Below are 24,941 nucleotides of genomic sequence, written 5' to 3'. Positions count from 1 at the left end.
GGAGGCCTCACTCCAATTGACATTCCCTGGGGTCTGAGGTTGTCTGTTAGTCCAGCAGTTTGGACTTGTAGCTCCCACCACAGGAGCTTGGGCCTGACCCTCGACCTGGGAACAAGATTCTCCCACAAGGTACATGGTGCGGTAAAAAAGAAAAAAAGGAGCAGTACAATATCGAAGAATAAAAAACAAAATAAAACTAGAAAGATAAAAAATATATTAGGAAAAATAAAACTATAATTGAAACAACTGCAACAAGGTAAAATAAAACCACAACAAAAAAAGGGGGGGGGGGGAACAAGCCAAGAGGAGAGAACAATAACGAAGTATAAAGAATAAAAAGTAGAAAAATAAAAGATTTATTAGGAAAAATAAAAATGTAAAAGAATCAACAACAATGAATCAACAAGGTTAAACAAAACCCCAATCTAAAAGAGGAAAAAAGAAAAAAAAAAAGCCCTGGCCAGGGGCAGAGTTTAGGCAGGGGTGGAACTTAAGCAAGGGGGGGGTTTAGGGTGGGGGGGCACCTAGACGGGTGGGGGGGGTTGACGTTTGAGTGTGGGGCAGGGAGTGGCGGGGCAAAGTTCAAGTGTGGGGCGGGGCCTCTGCTTAAGACCTGCATGGAAGGGGAGAGGCGGCACGTCTAAAGGAGAGTCTCTGCAGTGTGGGGTTTTGGAGTTTGGAGTTAGATCCCTGAGTGATGGAGTGTGGGTGGGGTTTAGGCCCAGCTCGTTGGAGGGGGTCTCTGAGTGTAGAGGTAGGGTGCTGGGTGGGGGTGTAAGGGCAGGGCTTTGGTTCTGCATGGCAGGAGAGGCTCCGAGGGCAGAGGATTAGGCCTGGGAGCCCAACAGTCTCCCTGGTGCCTAAGTGGACAGGGAAAGCACTGGCCCCATTCCCTTCTGTTCCTTTGCACCCCTCCCCCACTGTCTCCCACAGGGTCTCCCCTGTCGCCACTGGACCCCTAACCGTGAGTGGGTCCCGCTGGGTGTAGGAACTCCTTGCCTCCCCTAGCCACCCCCAGGGGTGCCGATCCCAGAGGTGCGGCCTTTACTTTTGCTCGCCCTTCCCTCCCTCCCACTCCCTCAAGACCCACGTGGCTGGGGGGGGCCTAGGTGGGCAGAGGATCAGGCCCGGGATCTCAGCAGGTTCCTGCGGGCCCAAGTGGGCAGGGGAAAGCTGGCCACACTCCCTTTTGATCCTCTGCCCTCCCAGTGGTTCCCCAATTTCCCTCTTTGGGCGTGGGATCCCTCCCCCTCCCCCAGCCGTCCCTCAGGGACGCCAGTCCCATCCCGCCTCCACTTCTCCTCCCGCTTCTCTCCCCTCATGCCCCACGTCCTACCCGGTCGCTGGGGGTTTCTCCCATCCCCTTAGGTGTCCATGGTCCCCCACCGGTGCCTGGTAGATGCCCTAGTTGTGAGGAGGCGTGAATTCCGTGTCCTAGTAGCCATTTTGACTCCACCCTCCCGGTGCTCTTTTTTAAATTGAAGTTGTTCCCCTCTGTTCCTAACTTCTTGAGGTTTTTTTTTTTTTAATCATGAATGGATGTTGGATATTATCGAATGCTCTTTCTGCACCAATTGAAATTTTTCTGAAGCAGTTGATCATAGGATTTTTCTTCTTCAACGTGTTGATATGGTGGATTACATTGATTTTTTTAAATGTCAAATCTGTCTTGTATACCTGTAACAAATCCCACTCAGTATGTTGTATAATTTCCTTGTTGGATTTGATTTGCTAACATTTTGTTGAGGATTTTGTGTCTAAAATTATGACTTTTTTTTTCCCCCAAGTCTTTGTCTCACTTGGGGATCAGTGTAATACTGGTCTCATAAAATGAGTTGGGAAGTGTTTCTTCTATTTTCTGGAAGAAGTTGTGTAAAATCTGTGTTCATTCTTCAAATGTTTGTAATAAATTGCCAGTGGAGACACCTGGGCCCCAGGATTTCTTTTTGGGGGGCTTTACAGTATAAATTCAATTTCTTTACTGTTATCTGGTTATTTGGGATATCTGCTTTATCTTAGTTGAGATTTAGTAGTTTGTAGGGTTTTGTTTTTATTTTTACTTTTAGCCATACTGCGTGGCTTGCGGGATCTCAGTTCCCCAACCAGGAATTGAACCCAGGCCACGGCAGTGAAAGCACCAAATCCTAACCACTAGACCACCTCCCTAGTAGTTTGTGTTTTTTGAGAAATCTAGAACAATTAGTTCTACACTTGAAATGTTTCAAAACCCCTCCCCTAATAAAATTTTTGAAGCTCATTCTGTGAGGCTAGTAGCATAGCCCTAGTTTCAAAATCAAACAAGAGCAGATAATAATAATTGCTGTAAATGATAATAGATATAAATACTCTAAGTAAAATATAAATAACATCTAACATACAATTAAAAGAATGCAAAGGAATACCACTTATCCAGAATGTCTGATTTACCTTTTCTAAGTTAATTATAATTCCAGAGCTTAGAAATTATATTTCTAAGACTTGTTTATGATGGAAAAATGACTTGACACAGCCTCAAGTCATTTTCATTCCCTTAGTATATGGTTTTGGAATATGATGTGTTTTTCAAGCTTCTTTGAGGGTGACCCAAATGAAGAAATACATTTAAAATGTATTTCCAGTATGTACAAAATTTAAATTAAAATTTCATATAATACTGTTCCTTGGAGAAGTTCATTGAAACCACACTTTGACTGAATGCTTAATAGCTAAGTTTTAAAATTAATATTTGGCTTAAGACAAATGCACCAAAATAAAAACAATTCTGGTATACAAAAAATAATCTGAAAATTTTTTTCTTGTTTGATAGATTGTGTTAAATGATTTCAAGGTTTTTTTCCATCATGAAATTTCGAGGGTATTTTCCTTGAGGTAGGAAATCTTTTTTTTTCTTTTTAGGTATAAGCGACATAAACATTATTTTAGTTTCAGGTGTACATGATTTTTCCATATTTGCATATATTGCAAAATGATCACCACAGTAAGTCTAGTTAACATCTGTCACCAGATGGAGAGGGTATGGAAAAAAGGGAACTCTCCTAAACTGTTGGTGGGAATGTAAATTGGTGCAGCCACTAGGGAGAACAGTGTGGAGGTTCCTTAAAAAACTAAAAGTAGAGTTACCATATGACACAGCAATCCCACTCCTTGGCGTATATCCCGAGAAAACTCTAATTCATGCACCCCAATGTTCATAGCAGCACTATTTACAATAGCCAAGACATGGAAGCAACCTAAATGTCCATCAGCAGCCAAATGGATAAAGAAGATGTGGTACATATATACAATGGAATACTACTCAGCCATAAAAAGTGATGACATAATGCCATTTTCAGCAACATGGATGGACCTAGAGATTATCATACTAAGTGAAGTAAGTCAGAAAGAGAAAGACAAATGCCATATGATATCACTTACATGTGGAATCTAAAATATGAGACAAATGATATATGAAACAGAAACAGACTCACAGATACAGAGAACAGACTTGTGGTTGCCAACGGGGGAGGTGAGGTGGAGGAGCGATGGAGTGGGAGTTTGGGATTAGCAGATGCAAACTATTATATATAAAATGGATAAACAACATGGTCCTACTGTATAGCAAAGGGAACTATATTCAATATCCTGTAATAGGGACTTTCCTGGTGGTCCAGTGGTTAGGACTCTGTGCTTCCACTGCAGGAGGCACAGGTTCGATCCCTGGTCAGGGAACTAACATCCCGCAAGCCACACAGCATAGCCAAAAAACAAACAAAAATATCCTTTAATAAACCATAATGGAAAAGAATATGAAAAAGTATATATACATATAACTGAATCACTGCTGTACAGCAGAAATTAACACAACAGTAAATCAACTAAAATAACTTTTTTTAAAAAAGAAAGAAGCATAAAACTTAATTCTGTAATTATCCAACTGAAAATGTGAGAAAAAATGGCAGAATAAACCAAAAGAAAGTAAAAGCAAGGAAATAATAAAGATAAGAATAAAAAATAAAGGAAATAGAAAAAGCAATATACTGGAGAAGATTAATAAGGTCCCAGATAGGTCTTTGTGTTATCATATACCAAAAATTATTATAAAACTATGTTAATCAAGAGCATGTACACATTACAGGGAAAAATAACTTGATCAACAGATTGAATAAAGACATACATACATATAACCTAATTTATGACCATCAATAATAGGGGAAAAGATAGCGTTTTCATATTCTGGGACAACTGCTGCGCATGCACACATAAATTACACTCCTTTATCTTACAGAAAGAGATTGATTCCAAAAGATTTTTTTTTAAGTATTATTTATTTATTTATTTTTGGCTGCATTGGTCTTCATCGCTGCGTGTGGGCTTTCTCTAGTTGCAGCCAGCGGGGGCTACTCTTCATTGCGGTGCGTGGGCTTCTCATAGCGGTGGTTTGTCTTTGTTGTGGAGCACAGGCTCTAGGCATGTGGGCTTCAATAGTTGTGGCACACGGGGCTCAGTCATTGTGGCTCACGAGCTCTAGAGCACAGGGCTTAGTTGCTCCGTGGCATGTGGGATCTTCCCGGACCAGGGCTTGAACCCTTGTCCCCTGCATTGGCAGGCGGATTCTTAACCACTGTGCCATGAGGGAAATCCCCCAAAAGATTTTATAACAACCAAAAATGTGGAAGGCAAAACTATAAACCCTTAAGAAGATAATGTAGGAGACTAAATTTATGACCTTAGTGTAAGATAATGATTTCTTAAAACACAAAAGAAGAACAAGTCTTTAAAAAAAATTTAATAAATCTGACATTGAACAGAAAACTTCTATTTATTAAAAGATTCCCTAGAGAATGAAAAGACAAGCTATAAACTGGGAGAAGATATTTTCAACACATATGACTAACACAAAAACATCCAAAATATTTTTTATAAAGTTCTATAATTAATAATGACAACCCAAGAAAAAAATGAGCACAGAACTTTAATAGGCATTTCATGTTAGACAAATGGCCAATAAACATATGTTTCAAAACAAAAACAAAAAAACTTAATCAGGGAAATACAAATTAAAACCAAAATGAGATTTCATTTCATATCCATATACCAGATCGGCCTAAACTTAAAATTTTCAGAATTTCAAATGTTAGTAAAGAATAAAAATTGAAAAATCTCCTTTGGAAAATATTGCACATTGTCTAGTAAAGCTGAAGATATTTGCATGCTCCAAATACCCTGTGTTCAGTGATAGCACATTCATAATATATATACTAGAATAGAGGCTGGCAAACTATGGCCCACTGGCTAAATCCTGCCACTGCCTGTTTTTGTAAATAAAGTTTTATCGGAACACAGCCACACTCATTCTTTTACATATTGTCCATGGCTGCTGTCATGCTACAATGGCAGAACTGATGAGTTGTAATAGAGGCCATTGGGCCTGCAAAGTCTAAAGTATTTCCTATGTCTTTATATGGAAAAAGTTTGCAAACCTCTGCCCTAGAGCAACCTCTGCATATCCATCAGTAAACATGTACAAGAATGTTTATAGCAGCACTGTAATATCAAATTTTGAAACAATCTACATTGCTATTTATAGAAAATGGATTTTAAAACATGATATACTCATGCAATAGAATACCATACAGCAGTGAAAATGAATTATGGCTATATGGCTAAATCTCACACTAATATGTTGACAAAAAAAGCAAGTCATAGGGACTTCCCTGGTGGTCCAGTGGGTAAGACTCCATGCTCCCAATGCAGGGGGCCCAGGTTCGATCCCTCGTCGGGGAACTAGATCCCACATGCCGCAACTAAGAGTTCACATGCTGCAACTAAGAGCCTGCATGCCACAACTAAGAAGTCCCCCTGCTGCAACTAAGAAGCCCGCATGCTGCAACTAAGAGCCTGTGTGCCCCAACTAAAGATCCCGCGTGCCGCAATGAAGATCCAGTGTGCCACAACTAAGACGCTTAGCAGCCAAAATAAATAAATAAATAATTTAAAAAAGCAAATCATAGAATGTATAAAATATTTACATAAAACTAAAATATATGCATAAACAACATAGTTTTGGGGTACGTGGTTCAAACTATAAAGAAAAACAACAGAATTATGAACACAAAATTCAGGATAACTATTATGGTTGAGGGGAGAGGAAAGGGAGTAGATATGTAGGGGTCTTCAAAGTTAGTAGTAATATTCTCTTTCTTAAAATAAGTAGTTGGTACACAGGTTTTGCTGTATTGTGAGTCATTACACCTTAAATATATTTAATAAATATTCTTTTATATATACCCAAATTTAATAGAAACTATCTTTGAAAGCTACCAGTTAACAGAGGGAATGAAAATTAAATTCTTTTGCTAGGTCATACTGAAGTGGACTTAATTTTAATTTCCCCCATTGTGCTGTAGCTTCTAAGGCAGCTTTTCAAATAACATTGTAATAATTCCTGTTAACTGAAAAACTGAACTTTATTAGGCAATGGTTTCACCTTGTGTGATTTCTCCTCACTCACCTAGACTCTTGTCGCTTGTCCTTCAACTACGTTTATCTCATGATTCAATAAGGACATTATAATGAGATTAGAATCTAACCATCTTACATATAGCAAAAGATAAGGAACAGGCCAGGCTCTGGCTGTTCAATAACTGAGTCCCATTTCCATGGTTATCAGGAAAGCAAGGCCATCCTAGGAAGACCTAGAGAAAAGTGTGAACGATGGGAAAATATAGCTATGGGCAGAGTTGTCTTTGCACAACTCTGCAAAGCTCTATTTTCTGAGAACATGGACCAAAATTTCAGGCAAGCACTTGGGAAAAACACAAAGGGACAAACAAGCTCTAGATGGTAGATTTAAGATTTTGGTAAGAAGTCCTTCTCTAGCCAGATGAGATCCATCTAGTTTTCCAGCATAGAGTTCAATGATCTCTACTCCTCTTAGGAGAAGTCTTGAAGGTCACTAGCCCCTGCAATGACAAATTCCTAATCACCCAAAGCTAGGATCAAGATCCAGGAGATGGCCATCATGAATGAGGAACTATTCAGATACGTTCCAGCATTCTGACAAGTGTAGAATGATTAAAAGAAATTATGATGCTCAACAGATTCCATGTAATCTTTAATATACATGTTGCAATAAAACATATACCATATTAACAACTTTTAACAACTCAGTCATAAATACTCAAAATGTATTCCATGATTACTTCAAAACACTAATGGTCTGTTTTTAAATATTATGAACATTTTAAAGTTGTATGAATTTCAATGCAATATTTTATGTTTCAAAACACAGAAAAGGCAGATTATTAAACAGTATATAGTATATGACATCATTTTCTGTGACTATATAAATATTTAAATGGCATTTGGAAAGATAAACCTAAAATGTGGTTATCTCTTGGCTGTGAGATTATCAGTGATTTTTTTTCTTTTTCTTAAGTTTATTTCTAAATTTTTCAATAATGACCATTTATTATGCTCAAGAACATGTATATTTTTCTAACATTTTTATACTTGGTTAAATAGAAGCTGTTTTCAAATAATAAAAAAAGAAATAGAGACTCTGGATAATTTTTAAACTATTGCTTTATTTTTCCTAATTGGAGTTTATTGTGAGTTCTTGAAATTTGAATGAGTTTTTTGTTTGTGAAATATACAGTTGTGTGTTCAATTCCTGCCTAAAACATAATTACTGGAAGTTATTTAAACCTTTAGGTACCTAAAATAGTGCTAGTCTGTTTAACTTTACTTCTAAACCAGCCCAGTTGGACCAAACTATCCCAAACAGCTATCAAGTTACCTTATTCAACTATCTTCAGTTTTGATTTAATAAGGACATCAAAAGAAAAACTGCAAGTAAAGCTGACCTCACAAAATCCATTAATATCAAGAGATTCTTTGAGTCCTTTATATTTTGTACATGAGATAACAGTAGTCCCTGTGGGAAGAATATATCCCTCCTCTGAACTTCCAGAACATGTATTTGTAACTTGGAAATGACTTTTATATACTCTTAGAGTTACTTCAGTACAGCTTTTATCTTCTTTGCTAGGCTAAAAACAACTTTTTATCTTTGTCTCTTTCTTAAGTACCTAATACCTTTTATATTATAATGCTTGATAAATATCCTCATCTTTAACCTAACTCTTCATTTTTATTGATTTCTCAGAAGTAACAATCTGACAGGTGCCCATAAGTGAATGCAAAAGAGTGCTGATGGGAGTATCATTTATTATGTTGAAAAAAATGGCAACATAATGTTCATCAGTAGGGAATTATTTAAATAAATTGTGGTAAATCTAAACAATAGAATAGGACTATCTATCTAGCCATTCACATATATTATATAGCACATTAATAATGAACATGGGTAGATATCACCAATATAATACTGAATTAAATGTTTAAGATTCATTCTTGTTAATTTAAAATTTATTATCTTTATAAATCCAAGTTTATTGGATGCATAACATTCCATTGCATGTGCACCACAAATAACTATATCTTTGTTAAGGATATATATTTGAAAAGATCATCTCAAAAAATCTCCTCAGTAAGTGGCTAACTCAAGGCCTGGGACAGAGAATGTACAATATAAGTCTTCAATACCTGTGTCAAAAAGTAAGGAATTGCTCAAAGACAAATGGGGATTACAGGAGCCAGCTTGAGAGGCCAAATTTGGACAATCTGAGCAACACAAAGAATGATGGTAATAAATGGACTAAAATACTTTGTTCCTTGTACTAAAATACTTCAAATGACAAAATAATCCATCAGTCAGAGATACTCAAAAGAGAAAAACCAGAGATAGAGAAGAAAAGGGGGGAAAGGCAAAGCTTTTATATAAGAGAATGATAAAATTAAAAATCACCACTGCAAGCCCTAATTTTATAACTTACTTAGGCAAGGATCATCAACGGATGCTAAAAACATTAGGCAAAATGTTATATGTGAAATGGTCTCAAAATATTCGTCAGATTACTTCTTGACTTACAAAGAAAAAAAGTAACTTTTATTATGGAGAAATCAGGTACACACACTACTCGAATCAAAGTGATCAACTTTAGTATTACCAATAATGGATCAAACTTAAATTATGTGCTTCTTGATGTGACACAATAGGAAGTATACAGCACCACCCCTAGTATTCTTGTCAAATATATTTAAACTTAACCTAATCATGACAAAACAAACAAATCCAGAATGTTAGGCACTGTACAAGACAAACGTTCTAGACTCTTCGACTCTTTAAAATGTCACTGTGAAACACAAAACAGGTAAGGGGAATACTGCTCTACATTAAAAAGATATGACCTCTCTCCACCATGTGAGAAAATAGTGAGATGGAGACCCAGGAAGGGCTCTCACCAGGAACCAAATCTGCCTGTACCTTGATCTTGGAGTTCCCAGCCTCCAGAACTGTGAGATATAAATATTTATGGCTTAAAAAAAAAGGGCCCATCCAATGCAATATGTGACCTTGATTTGGATTGTGTATCAATTTTTTAAATAAATTTATTTATTTTATTTTTGACTGTGTTGGGTCTTTGTTGCCGCGTGCAGGCTTTCTCTAGTCGTGGCGAGTGAGGGCTACTCTTTGTTGCGGTGTGCGGGCTTCTCACTGTGGTCACTTCTTTTGTTGCAGAGCACCGGCTCTAGGCGCATGGGCTTCAGTAATTGCAGCGTGTGGGCTCAGTAGTTGTGGCTCACGGGCTCTAGAGCGCAGGCTCAGTAGTTGTGGCACAGGGGCTTAGTTGCTCTGTGGCATGTGGGATCTTCCTGGACCAGGGCTCGAACCCGCATCTGCTGCATTGGCAGGCAGATTCTTAACCACTGCGCCACCGGGGAAGTCCCTGTATCAATTTTTTAAATGCACATATAGGATATCAGAGAAACAACTGGGGCAATTTAAATACAGATTATATATTAGATATTATGAATCAATGTTAAATTTCTTATGTGTTTTCTTGATATTGAATACTCATAATATTGCACTTACTCATAAATAGAGCAAAAAACAAACAAAAATATGTAAATAGGTGTAGACAGAGATTAAGAAAATGTTAAAAACTGGTGAATGTATGTAAAGGATATAGAGTGTACATCATTATAATATTCTTTTGCTTTTCCTATAGCTTAAAATTTTTTAAAATAAAAACTTAGTGAAAAATAATTATAAAAATACTAGAGTACCTCAAATACTTTCCTGAGATCACTGATTAAATGTCTGACTCATATGTACTGGTATAAACCCAGTCTATTGGCAGAAGGTCAAAATCATTGGCCAGCATTGATAAAGAGTCTCAAAGAAAATGATCCAATGCCAGGAAAAAGAATATACTCACCAGTGCTATTCACGGGTAACCACTACCACAGGGCTCTAGTTGCTGGGCTGAAGCAGTAACTAATCCTTAAGAGTCTACAAGGTCAAAATAGGCCATAACATAAATCTGAAACTGCCAGCTGATAAACAACAAGGCACCTGGGGCCTATGAAAAATTATTGCCTGAGTTTCCTTCCTCTCTGCAGTCTTCTGCATGTTTTTCTGGATTTTGTCTGCTTCCACAGAGTTTAGGTTTCTTGACTCACTTTCTTGCTCCAAAATCTTCAACATCTCCATTTTCTTTTGAATTTTAAAATTTAAATTTAAATACATGAGTAATATGTTTTCCTTATAAGGAAAAAATAGATTATCAGTAATGCTTAAAGTCCTCTTTGTCACTTCTTCCCCTTTACTGTAAGTCCTCTCTTCTAGCCTCAAAGGTTACCATTGACAGGAGCCAAATCCTTCCAAAAAATATATACTATTTTTTATATTAAGTATATTACATGGTATGCTAAAAAAAAGTCCTCCTCAGCTCCTGCAGTCTGTATTTCTAAAGGTCTTCACTTTTTTGGGTCAAAGTACCTCTGTCAATCTGTTAAAGCTGCCTATACTTTCTCTGAAAAAGAAAAATCACATTTATCTATACATACAAAATGTCACAAGTTTAATCTACAATAAGAAGCCCATCCACACGGAACCTATTCATCTCAGGTTAATAATTCCTGTTTTTTACTTTAAACAATAGCCTCCTTTTTCTTGCAAGCAATCATCACAACTACTCAAAAGCCAAAAGAGATAACCCAGAATCAAACAGAGGTAGCTTGAGATCAATGCATGCTGTCCAATTTGAAACCAGAATGTGTCATCTCTTAAAAAAAAAACAAAAAACAAAAAACCAATCTACGTCTCCCATGTATACTCTGACAAAATTTTTGCTCCACTTTAACACTTCGACTCCCTCTAAGTCAGTGCAATTTGACCATCTTTATTTCACATAGCTATACTGGATCAAGCACACAGGTTCATTCATTCAACAATCTTGGTCACCAAACTAGCTACTCCATTCACATTATTTGGAAGAGATCAAAGTATTTGGTAAATGGTCCTGAAAATCAGAAAAGCTTTATGAGCTTTCCCCTCCGAAGAAATGGTGAAATGACAGCTCCATCTCCTTTGTGCTGGAAATTCACAAGTTTGTGATTATTTTTTCTAAAAAGGCCATGAGGTCTTGAAGCAAGCGAAGACAAGTCCAGGCTTGCCAACAGACCTACAGCCCTAAGTTCTTTTCTCTCTGTGAGCCAAGGTATGTTCAAAAGAAAATGGGGACAAGGGTTTGACCTAGAATTCAGGAAATCTGACTAATGCTGGACTCTAATGAAATTCACTCTTCTTATGCATAAAGTTATTTTATTGTTTTATTAGTTGGATGGCCTCTCAAACTTACCCAATAATGTCCCCTTAATAGTAGAAAAGAAAGAATGCCTACTTTGAAGGGCTGTGGCAGAGGAAAAAGCGGTTACCCTAGGGCTACCTTTGAAATTATCTTTCTTAAAAAATAAAACAAACAAAACCCAACTATGTTGATTTTACATTCTTCCCCATAATACATTTATTTGATCCAATAGAAAAATCATGTCTAAATTATCTGCCAAATGAATAACCTTTTCCAGATCATCAAATTAGTGTTCAAGGAAGAAATAATTTGACCATCCATCGTTTTTTCAGTCACATATATGCTCTTTTGCTAGTCAAACTCCTAACAGACATTCTGAAGATATAGGCACAAGAAAAGTACCTTTATATTGACACAAATCATCACCAGTCACACAACCACACTCAATTATGGCACAAAACAAACTACAAAAGTAGAGGTCCCTTAATATGTCAGACAATCCCACACAGTTATAAAATGCTATTACCGTGCAGCTTCAAGTACGAATAACCTCACACCCAACAGCACGTAGACTCACACACAGGCAGAAATACAACCATACACTCGGCCACTGAGGGACTCCCAGTCTACCCCAAAATATCTCGCGTTGTCTCGCAAATATTCACAAGCACCAAAGGGCCTGACAAGGCACACAGGGTCCCATGCCAGTCTGACGCTCAGGCTGGTCCCCTGCACCTGCCCCACCGGCGGGTCCCACTTTCTCCTGATGTGTATAAGACCCCGAGCCCACTCAACACTCGCCGCGGTCTCAGGGTCCAACTGCCCGAGGCGAGCGCGCCCCACGCCTGCGCACTGAGCGCAGGCGGGCTCTCCCAGAAATCTCCGGGGCGCGGCAGTTGGGGCGAGTTAGTTCTAGCAGCCGGGTCCTCGAACCCAGCGGAGAGTTTGTGGACTCGGTCTCCTAACGTTCTCGCTGGCCAGCCACAGCCTGCCCGGAGTTGGACTACATTTCCCAGAGCCACCGCGTCCCGAACGCGGCTTCATTTCCGTTTGTTCGCGCGACTTGGGGACCTCGCGTGGGGAGAGGGCTGCGTCTGTGGAGGAGTTTGGCCTGGCTCCCGCAGGGCGGGCGAACCCGAAACCGGGCTGGGATCCCGGGCACCAGGTCCTGGACCCTGAACTGCACCCTCTGTCGAGGTGAGTATGTCCGGAATGCCAGGGTGGAAACGCTCGGAGGAAGAGTCACTGCAATTACGTGGGTGGCCGTGTCTCCTGGTGTGTGTGTGTGTGTGTGTGTGTGTGTGTGTGTGTGTGTGTGTGTACGCGCGCGCGCGACTGCCAGCCTGGTATTGGTGACTGTATGGGCGAATGGTCGTGTGCTACTGTGGTTTTGTGTGTAAGCGTTTGTGTGAGTGTGAGTTGTTTTGACTCTGAGGCTGTGATAGTACTGCTGTGACTTTGTTTGTGACCGCGTGCTTACTTGACTGGAAATGTGCTTATGTGACAGTGTAATTGCTTGTGGACTGCGTGCTTATGACTCTGAGGTGTGCGACAGTGTTGTTGTGACAGGGTGTTTGGAAGTGCTTGTGTTACTTTGAAGTTTTGTATGTGTGTTACTAGGGTTTGCCTGTGACTTCGAAGTGTTACGACACTGTTTCTGTGACACGATGTTTGTGATTGCTTGTTTCCTTGACCTGGTACTTGGTTGTGTTTTTCTGACTATCTGATTGGATGACTGTGTGCCGTTTTCATGACTGTATGAAGAGAGTAAAAGTGCTGTTGTGAAAGGTTATTTTGGGCTGTGTGTGTCCCCAACAGGGTGCTTGTATATGCTTGAGTGATTGTGTGTATGCTCTGTGTATGATTGGGTTTTAAGACTAGGTGGTCAGACAGTGTAGCATTAACTTGGTGATTGTGACTCTGGCTGTGTGACTGTGGAAATGTGATTGTGTGTGACTTTGCGAGTCATTTGTATATTTTATAGTCTGTGATCTTATGGGAGTTTAGTGGGGTACAGAGGTAAAATTGCATTTTGGTAATTTCTGGGGTTCATTCTGTGGCTGAGTCAGCCTATGGATTAAGAATCCCTTGTGGCTTTGTCCTCCTCTGAGGACTTGACTTATTTCTCTTTTGACCACAGTGATTACCACACCCTACCCCCCACCCCCCATTTCACACATTGCCTGTAGTGCTTCATTTTTCATATCCATCCTTAGTTTGCCCTGGGACTGTAGATGTAGCTTCCCTGCTGCTTGCTGGTGGTCTTTCACCTTATAGCCTTAAGGGTTTTGGATGCAGAGAAGTGACAGGAAGGAAGAAGTCAGAAATTTGAACCCCTGAATGAAGAGTATTAGTTATTTCTAAGGCACAGATCTGGACTTGAGGTGAGAATTTTAGAGCTGATAGCACCTTCAAGACAGGTCACTTGGAAATGTAATGGGATTCCAGGAGTGGGAATACTTCCAGAGAGTGTGCTAGAGGAGTCAGCCATACACTTGAGAACCTGTAGCACTCCCCTTCAGGACTCTGTCTCCAGCAGACACCTTTGAATTCAGAAACAAATTCTAGCCCAAGATGGCTGTGAACTTGGCCCTTCTTTCTAATACAGAAAGTGCAGAACTGTTCTAGTCTCCTTTTGACTTTCCTCTATGTTAAATGAGGGGTAGATTGGTGGCGTTCTAATTTAGAGTATACCCTAAGAAAGGCCCAGTATCTCATGATTCTTTTTTCTTTCCCTGAGAATAGCGCCCAGAGGAAGAAAGAATGGCTGTTATACAATCAGAAGCAAGCTCCAAGGTGCGTAGATGTTTTCTCTTTGTTTCGTGAAATGCCTTTGTTTTTTCAGGACATAGGAATCTTTGGGGTTTTTTTGGGGGGGTTTTTTGTTTATTTATTTTTGGCTGCGTTGGGTCTTCGTTGCTGTGTGCGGGCTTTCTCTAGTTGCGGCGAGTGGGGGCTACTCTTCATTGCAGTGTACGGGCTTCTCATTGCAGTGGCTTCTCTTGTTGCGGAGCACGGGCTCTAGGCGCGCAGGCTTCTGTAGTTGTGGCACGTGGGCTCAGTAGTTGTGGCTCACGGGCTCTAGAGTGCAGGCTCAGTAGTTGTGGCTCGTGGGCTTAGTTGCTCTGTGGCTCGTGGGATCTTTCTGGACCAGGGGTGGAACCCATGTCCCCTGCATTGGCAGGCGGTTTCTTAACCACTGTGCCACCAGGGAAGTCCCGAATCTCTGCTTCTTTTTGAAATTTCCTAGGTAAGCCTTCTCAAATGATGGAGGGGCAAGGCAATTTTCTGTAGATTGAGAGCAAGGAATATGTGCAGTTAATTGTGATAGATGCTTCCCAATAGCGGTTAAATTGAGGAAGAATGGATTTGCGATCCATAAATTTAAAAAGGAAGAGCTCTTTTGTGTTATTTCTGACATAGCAGCATTCTGTTTTTTTAACTTTTTTAAAAGTTTGTTAATTTTCAGAGGTACACAGAAGTGTACCTCTGTACTATCGTACGCCCAGCTTAAAAGTTATCACTTGCCAATCTTATTTCAGTTATTCTGCCTTCAGTTCAAAATCCCTCCTAATTTGCCTTTTTATTTCTTCTTTGTCTTATGGGTTATTTAGTAACATGTTATTTAGTTTTCAAACATTTTAAGGATCTTCCAGAGGTCTTTCTGCTACTGATTTTCTATTTTCATTCCATTTTGTTCAGAGAATATACTTTGTATGACTTGAATTCTTTTAAATTTATTAAGATTTATTTTATGACCCAGAATGTGTGGTCTATCCTAGTACATGTTTGATGTGCACTTGAAAAGACTGTATTCTGCCACTGTTGTGTGGAATGTTCTATACATATGTGCTAGGTTAGATGGATTGGTACTGTTTAAATCTTCTGTACCCATATTGAATTTGTTGGATTTACCTCTTTCTCTTTGTACAGTAGTTTCTATCAGTTTCTGCTTCATTTATTTTGAAGCTCTGTTATTAGGTACATAAATGTTTCAGATTATATGTCCTAATGTTGAATTGACTCCTTTATCATTATGAAATGGTCTTGTAATATTCTTTGCTCTGAACATTTACTTTATCTGATATTTAACATAGCCACTTAAGCTTTCTTTTCATTAGTGTTAGCATGGTATATCTCTATACTTTTACTTTTAACCTATTTGTGTTCTGATAAAGTACATTTCTTGTAGGCAGCATTTAGTTGGATCTTGTGTTTTTATCCAGTTTAACAATATCTGTCTTTTAATTGGAGTGTTTTTACCATTTATATTTAGTGTGATTATTGGTATAGTTTGGGTCAAATCCGTCATCTTTCCATTTATATTTGTTCCATCTCTTCTTTGTTTCTTTTTCCATATTTTCTGCTTCCTTTTGGATTGAGAGAAAGAGTTTCAAAATAACAATACCAACATTTTTACTAATCTTATGAATATAGAAAACAACCAAGACTTCTTGGAGTTCAATGGGATATAACCCACTAAGGATCTATAATCAAATTACTGTGTTTTTAAAGTCACCTATAATAACACCTTTCATATAGTTAAGTCATCAACTTGAGAGACACAGGCTCATTTGTTTCACTTTGCTTTCTACTTTTAGGGATTGTTTCCCACCACTTTGATTTAATTTTGTTTTAAAATTACATAAGATATTTACGTATTTCTAAAATCAAAACTGTAGAACAAGGTGAATTTAGAGAAGTCTAGCATCCATTCCTGTCTCTTCCACCTTGTTTTTCTTCCCTCTATAGACAACTACCTGTGCTTCTCTTTGGTTTATTCTTCTATTTTTCTTTCAAATGATATATATATGTTTATGTGTATGTGTTTGTATGTATATGTATGTATTTTTTATCATCTTCATTCTTAATCAAAAAGGAGCATTCCTTGTATACTGTTCTGCACTTTCCTTTTTTTTTCTCACATATTTAATGTATCCCAGAGATCACTGCGTAAGCAGCCTATAGAGATCCTCCTCATTCTTTTTAATAGCTTCATTTTATGTTGTGTGGATATACTGCTTTATTCAGCCAGTCTCCTACAGGTGGGCATTGGTGGTTTTTTCCCCAGTGTTTTGTTGATAACTGTGTATATTGTTTCTATGGTTTATCTTTGGAGCAAATTTCTAGAAGTGGCCACTTTTAGTTTATTTTAATGCTTTTGACATAAATTCTACCCAAATCTCAACCTTGAGTAATAATAAAATTGGCCCATTTCCTCATTTTTCCCCTTTCTTACTTTTTTCTCCATTACACAAAATTTCAAAAAAAAAGTCTTAGAGTCTGTCTTTATACTGTTAAATATTCTTTTTTCTCTGAATTTATTGAGAATTTCTCTTTTTAACCATAGCATACCCTTGTTTTAAATTTCAGGAAGCTATTATTTAGTTTTACGACATCAAAGTAGTACATGTTTGTTGGAATGATTTAGAAAATACAAAAGGAAACAAACAAGGAAGAAAATAAAAATTACTCAGAAACCCTCCTTAGGAATGAATCATAGTTCATATTTAGAATCTATCCTTCAGGTCTTTCTTTTTTACTTCTTATTATGGAAAAATTCAAACATATGCAAAACTAAAAGTATAGTGTAAGGCATCCCTGTGTACTCTACCCATCACTCAGCTTCAACAAATATCAGTTTAAGGCTAAACATGTTTCATCTATGGTTCTACTACTCTCTCCCCCGACCCAAAAAAGCATGGATTATTTTGAAGTAAATTCCAGATATATAATTTCATTCACAAGTATTTTAGTGGGTGTTTCTAAAATACAAGGACTTTTTATTTTAAAAACATAACCACAATGTCATTACTATTAAAAAGAAAAAAAGAACTCAGTACTCTCTTAATGTCATAAAATAGCCAGTTAGTGTTCATGTTTTCCCCATTGCCCATAAATATTTTTTTATGGTTTGTTAGAATCAAGATCCAAACAATGAGCTTGGTGCTTGTGATGACCTAGATGGGTGGAATGGGGGGGGGGGAGGTCCAAGAGGGAGGGAATGTAGGTATACATACAGCTGATTCACTTCATTGTACAGCAGAAACTAACACAATACTGTAAAGCAATTATACTTCAATAAAAAAAAAAACCTGTCCAAAAAAAAAGATCCAAAGAATGTCCGTTTAATGTAATAAGAAGATATATTTCTTAAATCTTTCTTTTTCTCTTTTCTTTCAGTTTTATTTGTTCCAGAAACAGAGTTTCTTAGAGAGTTACCCATATTCTGGATTTTGTTGATTGCATATACGTGGTATTATTTAACATGTTCCTTTAACCCTGTATTTCTTGTAAACTGGCATTTCTAGAGGCTTGATCAGGTTCAGGTTTTTTGTGTTTTTGCTTGTTTGTTTTACGCTAATCCTTCATACATAATGATATATACATCTATGAAGTAGTGAATATTTGGTTGTTTTCCTTTATGTGATGTTAGCAGCCATTGATAATCTTTATTTGGAATCCATTATTTTATCAGAAGTCACAAAATATTATTTAATTCTATCACTTCTTCTGCATTTATTAGCTGAGATACTTCTGTAAAGGGAGCCATCCTCTCATCAATGTCTTGGTTACTCTGAAGTATAGCTTATGCAAAAAAAGTAGGATAAAAGCTTGATTTTACTCTCATTTTTCAGCATCTTCCAAAGTTTATCGTGTGTTTTCCTTTTAAATTATCATTATGAACTTGTAGATTCAAATATATTTGGTATGTTTCAGTCTATAGCAGTTATTCTTATTAATACTCAAACTGTCCATCTGTTGCCAGTGGGATCCTCTTTACTACCTCTGATTTGGCTCCTTTTGAATTCCTTTTGATTACTGTTGGAGTTTGTGGTAGATTCCAAACTTTCTGGTGTGACAAGATGTTCTAGGCCCATCTTGTCCATTTTCCTGTGTTAAACATGAAATCAGCCACTTCTCTGTGGAGCCCTGGTTCCTTTTAGTGAGAAGTGGTTTTAAGAAGCCACAATTAGGATAGTAGGAGTTCTCATTGCTTCTGGTTGTTATTGCTTGTAGGTCTTTACAGAGTTGGTTAAATATGTATTTTTTAGAAGGAGAAAAATACATCCTGAGTTTATAATGATATTTTCAATTGAATTTAAAGGTTATAGAGTTTTTCTTGATTTTTACATTTGTATTTCTTTTAGTACTCTAAAAATCTTTATTCTTAATAACATTAAGATAATTACATACTTGATTTATTCTCATTGATGTATGTGTGTGTAATCATTTCAGAATTGTCTGTTTTAGAATAACAATGCCAATATTATTAATAATAATTTATTATTTTATTTAATAAAACTTTTGTTAATAATATTTAATACATTTATTATTTATTAATATTAATAATAGTATAGTTACTGAAAAACAGCTATTTGGTTATTTGTTATTAGTTATTTGGTCTGTAGGTTATATTGCACTAGGAATCTAATGTCAAATGTACGTATTTTAAAATTCCTTGAAATAACCACTTCCTTTCTGTGTTTACCCTGCTAGTATTATGAACCAGGTAAGTTTGTTTCACTTTGCTTTTGGTTCTTAGGGATTTTTTTTCCAGTTTGATTTAATTTCGTCTTATAGTTATACAAAACATACTCACAGTTCCAAAGTCAAATGGATTCTATTTGATACCACCTTATAATTTTGTGTGTGTGTTCACGAGAGATATTGAGCTAAAATTTTTTTCTTGCAATATTTTTGTCAGGTTTTGATATTATGGGTTTTTTGCCTCAAAATGTAAAAGAGAATGTCTACTCCTTTTCTTATTTTCTGAAAAAGTTTGTGAAGGAATAGTATTATATCTGCCTTAAATGTTGGTAGAACTTCCTGGTGAAGCCATCTGGGTCTTCTCTGTAGATAGGGTGTTTTATTTTGTTTTACTAAAAATTCGATTTCTGTAATATGTATGGGGCAGTTTATATTTTCTGTTTCTTCTTGTGTGACTTTTGATAATTTGTGTTTTAAGGAATTTGTCCATATCATTCATATTGTCAAATTTATTGGCATAGGGTTGCATTATCCTTTTAATGCCTGTAAGATCAGTATTCTCTTCTCCATATTGGTAATTTTTTTTCTTCATAGACTTGCTAGGAGCTTATCAACTCTATTAATCTTTTGAAAGAACAAGTTTTTTGCTTTGTTGATTCTCTGTTAAAATCCATTTTGGATCCATTGTGGATTTTGTGTTTATTTCTATTATTTCTTTTCCTCTTACTTTGGGCTTCATTTGTTCTTCTTTTGCCAGCTCCTTAAGGTGGGAACTGATAGTACACATTCCTTTTTTCCTAGCATTTAAAGCTATAAATTTTCCTTTAAATACTGTTTTTGCTGCAGCCCACAAAATTTGGTAAGTTGTGTTTTCATTGTCATTCAGTTCAGCATATTTTTAAATGTCTTTTGTGATTTCTTCTTAAGAGTTATTTAGAAGTGTGTTTAATTTGCAAATACTTGAAGGTACTACTAGACCTCTTACTGTTATTTCTAATTTAATAGTGTGTGGACAAAGACCAGAAAATATACTCTGAATGATTCAAATTTAAAATATTTTTGATACTTTGTTTCTTTCCCACACCTGACTTAGTGCCTAGCCATGCATCGCAGTATCCTAAGGAGTTGCAGTCCTAGGACTCAGGCCTCCCAGCCAGCCATGCTCTTACGCACATCTGCCTTCCTACCCCAAGTGCCTCCATTACGATACCTCTTTATCAGGCACTGACTTCCTTATCATGTATAGGGAGGCAAACCTTGAAGATACTTTTTCTCCACTGTGACTTTTCTACTCCTAACCCTTCCCCCATCTCCCTCTCCATGAAGTGGGAGGGGTCTTTTGTTTGGTACTCCGTTGGCAGTGAGATGATTCCATAAATCTGTGTTTATCCATTAGACCTTCTGTAGGTGCTGTTCCATGGGGGAGAATGGAACAGTGGGGGAGTCAGTACTTTCTCTCGGTTAGCCTCTTGCTTATACTAGCTGATTAGTAAGTGATTAAAGATTAAAGGCTTGACTGGTACTGTCATTTTGGCTGTTGTCTTGTCTTCGTCAGCTTTTCTGACAACCAGCAGCTCAGCTCTCTCTAGCACAGCTCAGCTCATGACAGTTGAGTGTGGTATTCTTGACAGTTGGGTATGGTATCAGTTATATCATAGTACTTGATAGTGTTGTATAAATCCTCTATATTGTTATTGATTTTTAAGAATCTACTTGTTGTGTCAATTACTGAGAGAAAGATGTTAAAATTTCCAAATCTGATTGTGGATTTGTCTATTTCTTTAGTTCTTTCAAGTTTTACTTTATATATTTTGATGCTCTTTTGTTAAGTCTTTACACATTTAGGATTGCTGTGTTTTCTTGATGAATTTATCATTTATTGCCAGTGTTACTCTTTGTCTGTTTTGCCTTATATTAATACAGGTACACAACCTTTCTTATGCTTAGTGTTTGTATGGTATATATTTCTGCGTTTAACTTTTTTTTTAATCTTTATTGGAGTATAGTTGCTTTACAATGTTGTATTAGTTTCTTGCTTTCTCCATTTAACTTTTAACCCATCTGTTTATATTTAAAGTGCATTTCTCGTAAAGAGCATACAATTGGAATTTGCTTTTTTATCTTGCCTTGACATTGTCTTTTTATTGGAATAGTTGGACTGTTTACCTTTAAGGTAAGTAAAATTTAGTTTAAGCCCTGCCAGGGATGGGAGTATCCATATACATGTCTTTTATGAAGAACTTGGCACTTTTTGGAGTTTAGTTCTTTTAAATTTATTTGTGTCTTCAGCTCTGTGATGAATTTTTTTTTTAATTCTGAATTTACATCTTATCTGAATTCTTTTTTTATTGTTACGATGGGCACAGTTATCTGTTGTAGCTGGAAGAAGTGGAATTTCTAATTAAATATTTATTGATCACCTATATCAATGATTCTCTGTAGGGGCAGTGACTTTCCCTAGGGATGTTTTTGAAATATAGCTGGGTTCTTTTGAATGTTTAAATAACTGGGTTGAGGGTGAAGGCTTCTGGCTTTTGAAGGACTGAAGCAAACCATGGATCTAGATCACAGCTTAGAAAGCTTTTCTGTAAAGGGCTAGACAGTACATATTTTAGGCTTTATGGGCCATATGGTCTCTCTTGCAGCTGTTCAACTCTGCCATTATAGTGTGAAAGTAGCCAAAGACAGTATATAAGTGAATGAATATAGATGTGTTCCAGTAAAGCTTTATTTTTAAAAATAATTGGTGGGCAGTAGTTTGCCAACTTCTAGATGTCCTGAAGTGCACAACAAAGAAATTCTCTGTGACCTGCAAAATGAGGACCATAGCTGGGGGAAAAATGTGTTTATAATTATCTGGGTCTGGCACCTCTCACATAAAGCATTTTTTGCCTGATTTTTTTGAATTGCTGCACTTATCTATTTTACTATTATTGCATGGTTTTACTGTCAGCTAAATCTTCCAGGAATGCTACCATAGTTTGATTGAGAAAAGATTGTACTTTGTTTTATTCAGAAATTTACTGAGTTTTTTTAAACCATTTAAAAAAGTTATGGCACTGACGGCAACACTGCTTGTGATATGACTTGCCAGTATCACATACTTGTAGAAGTCTTCATTTGTAGGTAATGAATTTCATTGATTCTACACACACATACACACACACATACATACATATATGGCCTTTATTTTAAAATGTCAACTATAAATAAAAGATGTCAACCATATTAAGTTGAATATTGTAATCTTATAAATCTAAAAGTGTTCATTTTAAGTAGTTGTAAGCCTAAGTATTTAACTATTTGAGCCTTCTATGTAGTTGTGTATGGTCATTAACATATTAAAATTTAACAGTTGGTCATTATCTCTGTTTTTGGTATAATGTATATAAATGTGTTTTATTACCTGTAAGTTTCATTTCAGAAACAGTAAAGAAGTTGTAAATGTTTTCTCTTTGTATATAGAGAGAGCATTGAGTTTGACCAGGGTAAGAATCACCACCTGTATCTCCCCTGCTTAGTGTATATTTTAGGGATGGGAGAAAGAGACAGGAAGAGGAGAACAACAAAGATAATTCTAACTTACCCATTTGGAGCTTTGCAAAAAGCATGGTCTCATGGTTCTGTTTCTCCTCCCCAGTACTGCCTTTTCCAGACTCTGTGCTTTTCTAAGATAGGAATCCAGAAGATGATCAATCATTTCTTGCAGCTGTAAAAACCATGGCTCAGGTAAATCAGTGCTTCTTTGTGCCCTCTTTAAATAATCACTTTTTTACAGAATATGTGCATGTTTGCATTCCTTATTCCTAAAAGTTCCTTCCTGACTCACCCCATTCATGAGTGTGCTTTCCAGTTTTTTCCATTCTTATAAGTGATAGTGTCTTCCCTATGTATGTCTTTCTAATCTAACCTTTATTCATATACTTATGCAAAAGTCCAGTGAGCATCTTTGACTGGGAACACTGATATAACAAAAGCAGAGTCTCTGATTTTTTAAGATTTGTACATACCACGCATGAGAAAACTTTGAACTGCTCTTTAGACCTACATTTCCTGGTTAGACAAGATAGGATTTGGTCTTGACTGGGCTTAGTGTCCATACATGGCAAAGCTCGTGCTTTGTGAGCTTTTAAGATAAGGAACATATTAGGGATTGAATACAGAGAGATCAGGGATCTTCCCTGGGAATCCGTGATTGACGAATACCAGTAACATGGATCATTTTGAGATTCAACATTTTGTACTAATCTTGAATGTGAACGTTTAGATTATCTTTTCTACCTTTCTGTTGCTTAGAATAAAGAAAAGGTACGTTTTTAAGTGATTAATAGTAACAAGAAAGATCATTATTTACGTGATGATGCTGTTGAGAATTATAAACTCCCAAAAGTAAAAAATGCTTACAAGATTTTTATGTAACCTAAAGTGTTCAATGATGCACACTTATTAAGTCAGATATATTCATTATATGGAGCTATTCTACAGTCTATTTAAAATATTTACTAAATTATTGGTAACAAGGAAAATGCTTATGATGTAATATTCTGATATAATGATGAACCTGATGTTTCAATAAATTCTTTAATTTTATGCAAATCTTATAAGGTAGAGATTTTATAAGGTTTTACAGAAAATTATACCAAAGTATTTCCTTCTTAAATAAAGAAGAAGAAAGAGAAACTTGCATTTGTTGAGAATGCATGATATGTAAGATACCTATTGTACAGGGTGCTTGTGTATGCTATTTCTTTCAATTGGGACATTGCATTGACTTTATTCTCAGATTTATGTGTAAAATGAGATATTCTATATGCAGGAAATATCTACAGCAACAGGCATAAAAAGGAACTTCAGAAGCACCAATTTCTTTAGTGTCTTATCCATGTAAGAGGCTTCCCAGCCTATTTGCTCTGTTGCCTTCTTCGTGGAGAGCTCTCTATCATCTCCCCTTCCATTGAAAAAATATTTTCTTTATTTCCACAACTAGTATTATGTTTGTGTTTCAGAGATCAGTGATGTTCAGGGATGTTGCCATTGACTTCTCCCAGGAAGAGTGGGAATGCCTGGACTCTGCACAAAGGGATTTGTATAGAGATGTGATGTTGGAGAACTATAGTAACTTGGTGTCACTAGGTAAGGATATCTACCCCTAGTATTTCAGGATCTACCTTTGGAATGGCTGCTTTCTTTTCTGTTATTTCAAGGTTGTTTTTAAGTGATTAACTGAATTTCTTATTATTCTCCAAGGAATAGTTTCAAATTACTGGAAGTAGACATGGATGGTTTCATTGGGCACATTTATCTTCTCCATCCTTCAAATATAATTGCCTGTCTTCCTTCTGTCTTCCTTCCTGTGTTCCTTGATGAACAAAGGGAGAGAATTGAATTCTGGAACACTTGCAATATTGCCAGAAAAAACAGGCTCTGATTCATTGTTACAATTTAGATCTGCCAAAGCAACTCTAAATATTTTTTTAATAGGTATAGAAATGTATGGTTTTTCTGACAACAGAAGAGCTTACATTATTTATATAGTGACAGTGTGGATCAATGCATTTCACTAACAATTCAAGTGAACACAATCCATTACAAAAAAAAATTCTCTTATTTGTGTTTTGCAGTTGAATATCACATTTTAAGAACTTTGTATTTTACACTGAATGAATATGCTAGAACCACCTTTTATTGGAAAATAGCTCAGGAAGAAACTGTGATTGTTGAAGAAAGTTCATTGTTTTTTTCCTGTAGCAACAT

At 36.8% G+C, this 24,941-nt stretch overlaps 1 protein-coding gene across 2 annotated transcripts in view; it reads left to right on the top strand.

The window, feature by feature from the left end:
• Positions 1-24,941, top strand: part of LOC133078876 (zinc finger protein 420) — a 178,773-nt gene that overhangs the window by 22,077 nt on the left and 131,755 nt on the right. Inside the window, exons 1-3 of one of the 2 annotated variants that reach the window (XM_061174044.1) lie at positions 12,605-12,893; positions 14,442-14,492; positions 24,194-24,320. The exons of the other annotated variant lie outside the window; for it this stretch is intronic. Coding sequence (XP_061030027.1) covers positions 14,460-14,492; positions 24,194-24,320 — 160 coding nt within the window. The 5' untranslated portion in view covers positions 12,605-12,893; positions 14,442-14,459. Of the gene's footprint in view, positions 1-12,604; positions 12,894-14,441; positions 14,493-24,193; positions 24,321-24,941 lie in introns of those variants that run through there. 2 annotated transcript variants of the gene reach the window in all.

This window comes from Eubalaena glacialis, chromosome 18 (assembly GCF_028564815.1).
Source record: "Eubalaena glacialis isolate mEubGla1 chromosome 18, mEubGla1.1.hap2.+ XY, whole genome shotgun sequence".
NCBI lineage: Eukaryota > Metazoa > Chordata > Mammalia > Artiodactyla > Balaenidae > Eubalaena > Eubalaena glacialis.
The sequence above is the reverse complement of the archived record's forward strand: the minus strand, read 5'-3'. Positions and strand labels throughout refer to the sequence as shown.